This window comes from Clytia hemisphaerica, unplaced genomic scaffold (assembly GCF_902728285.1).
Source record: "Clytia hemisphaerica strain Z4C2 unplaced genomic scaffold, Clytia hemisphaerica genome assembly, whole genome shotgun sequence".
Classification (NCBI taxonomy): domain Eukaryota; kingdom Metazoa; phylum Cnidaria; class Hydrozoa; order Leptothecata; family Clytiidae; genus Clytia; species Clytia hemisphaerica.
The window spans coordinates 186,182-194,435 of NW_027103726.1; the positions used below are offsets into that span (position 1 = coordinate 186,182).

General features: G+C 35.6%; 2 protein-coding genes and 1 long non-coding RNA gene across 3 annotated transcripts; 2 read left to right on the forward strand and 1 right to left on the reverse strand.

Moving 5' to 3' along the window:
- Positions 1–1,013: 1,013 nt before the first annotated feature.
- Positions 1,014–1,605, reverse strand: LOC136804645 (uncharacterized). The gene is made up of 2 exons (XR_010846286.1): positions 1,572–1,605; positions 1,014–1,086 (listed from the first exon to the last, which is right to left on the reverse strand). It is a non-coding gene; the product is annotated as an uncharacterized lncRNA (long non-coding RNA).
- Positions 1,606–4,710: 3,105 nt separating this feature from the next.
- LOC136804643 (GPN-loop GTPase 3-like) lies at positions 4,711–6,107 on the forward strand. The gene has a single exon (XM_067061250.1). The coding sequence runs from the start codon at positions 4,770–4,772 to the stop codon at positions 5,583–5,585; it is 816 nt and encodes a 271-aa protein (XP_066917351.1). The 5' UTR covers positions 4,711–4,769; the 3' UTR covers positions 5,586–6,107.
- A 618-nt stretch (positions 6,108–6,725) lies between these two features.
- On the forward strand, positions 6,726–7,848 carry LOC136804644 (EKC/KEOPS complex subunit TPRKB-like). Its single transcript, XM_067061251.1, has one exon. It carries the CDS (start codon positions 6,781–6,783, stop codon positions 7,315–7,317), a length of 537 nt encoding a protein of 178 aa, XP_066917352.1. The 5' UTR covers positions 6,726–6,780; the 3' UTR covers positions 7,318–7,848.
- Positions 7,849–8,254: the final 406 nt, after the last annotated feature.

Consider the following 8,254-nt stretch of genomic DNA (forward strand, 5'->3'; position numbering starts at 1 on the left):
TTCGTTAATAGTATAAAAGACTATTAAAAAAAGTTTTAATATGATTTTTTCTTGCAGTGTTGCGGCGGTACCCTACCGCCTTTCGCCAAAAGACGACGGGCGCAAAAACAATTAGGCCGTGGCCAGTGGATTGTCAATGTTTCAAAAATATAGAAAAAATTCAAAATGTATGTGACCAACTGTTTGATCAGGGGGGTACAGCCGCAGGGTACTAACCCATAGGGTACTAACCTGATTTTTAAGAAAAATTGTCTTAGGTACCACCACCCCCTTTTTAGTACCGGGTACTTACTTTTTCTTAAGGAAAAAGGGACCCCCACCCCCCTTTTAGTACCGGGTACTTACTTTTTTTTTAAGGAAAAAGGGACCCCCACCCCCTTTTTAGTACCGGGTACCGGCTTTAAAATTACCAAGGAAAATAGGAGACACCACCCTTAAAACTTGCCAAGCATGGTCCCAATCTTTCAAAAGCTAGCAAAAGCAGCTCTTTGTTGTTATTATGACTTGTATATACCATGTTTTTAACTCAGATCCTCTTAAAAGTTCTTTAAATCAAACACAACTTTTAATTACAAAAGGTAAAAAAAGGAAATTCCTTGGCAAAAGTAAAATATTATATAGCTGTAATAACGGCAATAAAAGTATATATCTATCAGAAGAAGTAAAAATCAAGTTGATAAAAATTGAAGAATAGTATGAAAGCTTGGATTGGATGGATTTCCTTATGTTTTTCCTCAATAGAAGGGTGATTTATTCAAATTGTTCAAAGCTGTGTCAATTTTATGAAAGAAGTTGAAATAGAAAAAAGTTGCATTGTTGGCTCTGGTTGGCTTTGCTTAGTTGACCTGCCTCCGTCTTAATTGCCATAAACAGACAAACAAACAAACAAATAAAAATAAACAAAAATAAGCTATAGGGTATAATATAAACTGCAATAAACTAAAATTAACTAATTCCTCTAACAAAAACCAGGCTGTAAGAATCATCAGTTTGGATAAGAACTTTATTGTTTAAAAGACAGATTGTATCACTTTGGATGCAACAGCTTGTAATTCTTTTCATCAGAAGGCAATGACAAACATATACCTAGACTAGTAAACTAGTCGTTGAAAACAGACCCATATGCAAAAAATTCAAGCTCCAAATAAAAAGAATCGAAGAGGTGAGGTTGCGTGTCTTTTCTGAATTTCAACGACTAGAAGCTTCTTCCCTCTAAAAACGTTGTTTAATTTTACAACCTTTTTTAGGTTTTTGAGAATCCATCCAACTTTTTTGACTAAATGATATTTCATAGTAACATTAAACATGGGAACATATAAATAAATGAGCATTTCCAAAAATGCGATAAACAGAACGAAAAAAAAATGCAATCCCGCACGGGTCAGACATACAGAAATCTGTATGTCTCTCCTTACGATTTTAGGTAAAGAAAAAAAGGCGTTGGAAGAAGCTTCTAGTCGGTTATTTTCCTTTTCTCTCACAAGCGCTGAATATTTAATTAGTGTTTACATTATTTGATTGACAGTTTTATTATAAGTAATAACCGACTAGTTTACTAGTCTAACATATACCTCGTTCTAACTTGAGATATCAAAGACGAACTATTCTTCTCACTAATTAAAACAATACTGATTTTGAACAATAGCTTTCTTTACATTAGCTATTTCAATATTTGTATAACTTAGTGGTCATAAAATTCTCCTCTTAGAAAGTAGGGAAAGTACCCATATCAGGGTGTCTACGGGACCTTGAAAACCTTGAAAATCTTGAAAATGAACCACCCAACCTTGAAAACCTTGAAAAATCGTTAAAAACCTTGAAAAGCGCTATCCAGTCATTCGAAAAGTAAGAATAAATAAAAAACCGCCTGCGGTGCTAAACCTTTATAACATTTAGGGAATTCCATATTTCCCTGTTTATGTTGCGATTCTGTCGCAACGAATGCAACATTCTTTTATCATTAGCTGAGTTTTTGTCACTAATTTCCCGTTTGCAGTAGTCCTAAGAAATTGACTGTTCCCCGATTTTCAAATTGCTTCAGGGCGTCTTGGAATAATAGCCGTTCATCAATAAAATTTCGAGGATTCCTTAGAACAACTCTTTTGGAAATTGATTTTTGTAAAAAGCAAAATCAAAAACAAGGCGATTTTTAGCCATTTGAAAGAGTCAAAATCAAAATTTTCTCTCCTCGGCGCAAACCATGGTTGCGCCTTCTCGGTCACTGTAAACAATTGGTTTTGCTTCTAATTCTTTATTTCTACAGTTGGAAGACTAGGGAGCTGGAGTATTTCTTTTTGTGGTATTGTTCTCGAGAGGGAGATAGGAATTTAACTGTGGAAGTAATTCCCCGGGCACCAAAAGCGAATAAATTTTATTTGCTATCCTCTATTTTTCTTTCACCTACCATTCTGAAAAATAAAAATCCTGTAAAGAGCCATGTCAACTGAGTATCAAAAGACCTTGAAAAGTGCCAAAGTTTTTGCCAAAAAACCTTGAAAAACCACTTAAAAATGACCAAAAAAACCTTGAAAACCTTGAAAATCCCGAAAAAGAATCCGTAGACACCCTGCATATGAATTTGAATAAAATAATTCTTTATCGATAGAAACCATTAGAAACATAACAGTTCTTTTTTTCTGAAAACTATTGAAACTAACAACCTCCAAACTTCCCTACATACTTGATAAGCAGGGAAAGTACCTTCAATTGGAAGGAGGAAACTTTTCAATACTGTCAGATACTGTAAGCCTTAACAAGGAAATCTTTTCTCATTAAAATCCTGAAAGTTGAAGGCCAAAAATTTAACAAATGTACCATATTCAGGGCCTGAGTACTTGAAGAAAAATTTAAATGATACCCACCCCACCCTAAAATTGGTACCGGGTACTAACTTAAAATTGGAGATATACCCACCCCCACCCCAAAATTAGTACCGGGTACTAACTTTTTTGAATTTCCAAATTAGACACCACCACCCGGCTATGGGTTAGTACCCTGCGGCTGTACCCCCCCCTGGTTTGATATGTTTCTTACTCAATTTGAGGGTGCTGATTCCAAATTTGAATGTTACCAAGCTTGAAAACCCGCAGTTTTTGCGCAATTTGCGATTTTTTGCGTTTTTAGGCAAAATTGTAAGCCCTGAAAATTTGTGATTTTTGGGGGGTCTTCAAAATCAAAAAAGATATATACCACCTGATAGAGCTTTTCAAACTGAGCAAAAAAATGTATTATGTCAAAGTCAAAGTCTCAACTTTTCTAGATCAAAAGTTATAGACGATTTGATTGAAAACAGGGAATTTCCCCACAATCTGCATAATTTATGCAAAATTATAGCACTTTTTTATCACAAAAACGCCCATAACTTTTGATCTAGACAAGTTGAGACTTTGATATAATACATTTTTTTGCTCAGTTTGAAGAGCTCCGTCACGTGGTATAGGTCTTTTTTATTTTGAAGACCCCCCCCCCCCCAAATCATGAATTTTCAGGGCTTACAACTTTGCCTAAAAACGCAAAAAGTCGCAAATGTCGCAGTGAGATGCATCCGTGGATCGAGAGGTAGAGTACGACTCCCTCAAGATGAAATTTAAATTTTTTCTTTCTTTCTTATACATAATCCATAATTCTAGTAGAATTTTATTTAAATCCAAAAGATCCATGCCGGGACAGGCTCCGGTATATAGTATATTTTATATTTTTCAATACCGACTTGTATTTAGTTTCTCTAGTATATTACGTTCTGAAAATGCTTGAACTTCTTCGTAGGTGCATGCTATTTCCACCATCTTATCTTTTCTTTGGAGAAAAAAATAAAGCACGGTGAAGGGTGACACTTTAAAAAAAAAGTCGCAAATTACGCAAAAACTGCTGGTTTTCAAGCTGCTTGGTAACATTCAAATTCCGAATCAGCACCCTCAAATTGACCAAAATCAATTCTAAAAGCTTGGTCACGGACATTTTGAAAAAAAAGTGAAACGTTTTGGTGGCACTGGCCATGGCCTAAATCCTTCGATCACTTTTTGGCGTCTCACTGTCAAACCACGAATGCTTTTTAGCCGATAGGAAAACCCTGGTACTCTTAGGCTCCAAATAAACGGGGGGGGGTGGAAAATTTTCGAGAAATTTAATAAACGGGGGTCCTAATAAGGTCCGGGGGGTTGGAAAATGTTCGAAAAATTAACAAGCGGGGGGGGGGCGTTTATTTGGAACCTAAGAGTAAACCAACACGCGACTGCGCTCAAGCAGTAATACGTTAAACGTTAATCATCAAAATTCTTTTACATTTGTATTCCAAGGGTGAAGGTTTTTTTCTCGGTTAATTGAAATTTTAAAAACTTTTCAGCTAATTTTCTTCTTTCCTTTTTTTCTCTTCTTCAGCTTGTTTAACGGGGGTCGTTTGTACATTATGCATGTGATTTTTGGAGAATCCATTTCTTTAAATTTCTGAAACTGATTCTCAGCATAAGCTTATTAGACGTCTCGAAAGATTTGAGTCTGGAGAGCTATGCTCATAAAAACGTGTGGTTCCATTGATCGAAATTAAAGACTTCAATTAATTTTGTGAAGAGTGGAACGCGTAAATAAATTTTATGAAAATATTTTTCAATTATTCCTTCCTTCTGTTGTAATTCTTCAAGAAATCTTTTTTCTTCCCCAAAATATTTATCAGTTTTTTGAAACATCATCACATTTCATCTTGTATCATTTCAGCAACAAGAATATGAAAAATCCAAAATAAAAAAACAAAACAATAAAAAACAAAGGACAAAATGCGTTATTGTCAAATCATCATGGGTCCGGCAGGTTCCGGCAAAAGCACTTATTGCAAATACATGCATGAACATTGTGAGAACATTAAAAGGACTGTTACCATAGTGAACTTAGATCCGGCAGCCGAACATTTTTCCTACCCGGTCTCAATCGATATTCGAGAATTAGTGGCCGTTGATGACGTCATGGAAGCAGAGGATTTAAGACTTGGTCCGAACGGTGGGTTGGTATTCTGTATGGAATATTTACAACAGAATTTTGATTGGTTGAAACAAGAGTTAGGAGAGGGTGAAGATGATTATTTTATTTTTGATTGTCCAGGTCAAATAGAGTTGTATACTCACATTCCGGTTATGAAAGAGCTCGTACATACTTTACAAAGTTGGGATTTTTCTATTTGCGGTGTTTTTCTTATGGATGCTCAGTTTCTTATCGATGCTGCTAAATTCTTCTCCGGCGCCATGTCGGCGCTTAGTGCCATGGTCCAGTTAGAGGTCCCATTCATTAACGTGTTATCGAAAATGGATTTGTTAAGTAAAGAAAGTGCGGATAATCTTGAACGCTATCTGTGTCCTAACGCACCTGAAATTGTTAACGATTTGAACCAATCGCTACCGGTAAAATTTAAGAAACTGAACGAGGCTATAGCAGGTGTGATTGACGATTACGCGCTAGTCAATTTTTTACCTTTGAACATTAATGAAGAAGAATCGCTGAATGATTTATTGATTTATATCGATAACGCGATACAGTACGGAGAGGGACTGGAACCGAGAGAAGATATGCTTGGAGATGAGGCTGATGAAGATGATTGAATTGATGATCGAGATTCAATCAAATGTTTTGTTTTTCTACTTTCTGTTTACCCATGTCTGGTTATCATCCAAACAATACAATTCTTCTTTTCTTTGCAAAATGGGATGCGATAACACTATTACACCGTTCTTCTATATCAGTTTTGGAAAAAGATTTTCAATGATCGGCCGTTACACGAAAAGGAGTTTTTTCGTATTCCTTGATATTTAAAGAGCGAATGGTAGCGGAGATGAGAGGAGATTTGAATCAAGGAGGCTGAAAGCAACGAGGAACATAAATAAGAATCCGAATAAATAGAAAGATGGACAATTGATCATTTCTCCTTTAATACGATACCGTACGATACGAATAAATACCAGCCGAGTGAAGAGATGTTTCTTGGAAGCTGGTCAAATGGTGAAAGAGATTTTAATCATTCTCGTTTGGATTATTTGGACATCGATGTAATGAAGTGTCCAAGACCAGAAAAGTTTTTTCTCTTTTAATAATATTTGATAAAGAAAACGAAATTTGTCATTTAATTGCTTTCTACTTTGCTCTCCGCCACTCCTGGAAATGCTTAAAAACCGTTTACTAAAAATGTAAGAAAGAAAGAAGCTGGGAATACTACTGAGGTTAAGCATACCAGGATAATCACGACGACGGACGAATTTAATAGGCTAGTGAAAATACGAAATTTGATTGGTTGAAACTCACTAGTCTGTTAAATTTTCGTTCGTCGTCGTGATTTTACATACTGGTTTACTTAACTTCACCATTAGGTCTCATCTTTGAAATGAAATCAAACAAAAAGGTCTTGACTCGGTGTTTCAAATGTTTTTTAATTTTCGCCAAGATTTCTGCTTCTATATTTGAGTAGTAAATCAACCTAAAGATCTTAAACGCTTTGACTGTAGACTAACTAGTAAACCACGTCGTTGCATTTCGCTGCAGCTTACGCTTGCAATCAGGCTCACTACGTTAGCTGAATACAATGGCTTTCTAAACTACTTCTGGGCGGCAAGTTATCCTTTTTATAATAACTCTCTATATAAGCACTGTTCCTGCGTTCCTGTGTCCAAGGAATGGCAGACGCTTGATAGTCTACTTTCAAGAGTTTTTTTATTTTGTTCATTCCTCTCATATCTTTATAATTTCAGTGTTAGAAGAATTAGAAAAAAAATTACAAAATAAAAAATAAAAAATCGAAGAACGATGGGATTGACTGAAACGTTCAAGTTGGATTTATATCCAGATTACAGTGCGACATTTGGATTATTTGATGACGTCACCAATATTTCATCATTACGTCAGAAAGTCATGAAAAAGGAGATTGACTGCGCGTTAATCAACGTGGATTATGTGACTGGAGTATTCCCTGTGTTACTTGCTTGCAACAAAGCTATTTATGCAAAAACGAACAAATCAATGAAAACGAGGTCGCTACATACTGAAGTTCTGTATAATTTGTCTCCATCGAACAGTATAACAGACTCCTTAAAAACCTTCGGAGCTATAGATAGCCAGAATGCCGTGCTCTGTTTATGTTTACGTAAAGTGGAAGAGGGTGAGACTGGCGCTCAGGCTATTTTCAATATGGTGGAAGGAGCTCCAAAAGCATTGGCTTGTTTAGAGAGTCTTGTGAACGAAGAAAAATGTAAAAATGTTTATAAGATCACGGATGATGAGTCAAACGTGGGAACTCTGGAAGATAGTATTGTTATGAGAATTTCTACTAAAGATGTCTTATAATAAATATTTAAGACTCTGAGTAACTGAGATAGAGAGGAATATAAAAACGGCAATTCTCTTGTGTGAAATACTAAAACTTAATGCTAGAATAGACGAATTTCAAGTGATTTATAACGGTATCTTATTCAGGGGAGAATAATGCCGCAGAGTACTAACCCTAATATTCAAGAAATTTTGTAGAACAAGGTACTAACTTTTTTTAGATTCAAAATTAGACATCACCACCCCCGCTATGGGTCACCTGCAGCTGTACCCCTTGACTCACTGTATACACATAAGTTACAGATGATTTTGTGAACAATGAATTACGGAGATTGTATGTATATTTTGTATTTTGGATTCACGTGATGTATTGCTCTAGTCATTTCATTTGATAAAAGATGCGCATATCTAACCTTTGAATTTTCTACTGAGATGATCATTTATTAGGCTAACATGATGCCTTATATTTATAATATTTTATGGATACAATTTTTCTTATTCTTAGTTTACGTTATTTTTCCCATCGAAAACATCAGGAAGAACCAGAAATTCACCTTTCTTATTTTCTTATTTTTGAGTTTTCGTCTTCGGCGGCTGTTTCTGGTAGAAAAGTGCCGTAACGTTAGGTTATGTATATTGAGAATGTTAGCGTTCCACAAAAATTATGTCTGTTTTATATATCAACGAAACTTCTGGACAGTCAAAAGATTCGGTACACTTACTCCTTAGGCTTGGCAAAAACTTTTACATAGTGAGAACTTTCCAGGACAGTTTAGCAGTGATACAGGGGTGCCCAAAAAATGATTGAACTATAAATTATGTTGATTATTGTTTATGGGAACAGCAGACTGTTTAATCCCAAAGGATTAATACTGGACCACGGTATTTTTCAACTATTCAGAGGCGCGATTTCAGCAGAACGGAAGAAGTGAACGGCTTTTTCGAGGTTTCCAGA

Bases quoted from the DNA above. Each gene is read 5' to 3' on its own strand.
- LOC136804644 (XM_067061251.1), top strand. From the start codon at position 6,781: ATGGGATTGACTGAAACGTTCAAGTTGGATTTATATCCAGATTACAGT.
- LOC136804643 (XM_067061250.1), top strand. From the start codon at position 4,770: ATGCGTTATTGTCAAATCATCATGGGTCCGGCAGGTTCCGGCAAAAGC.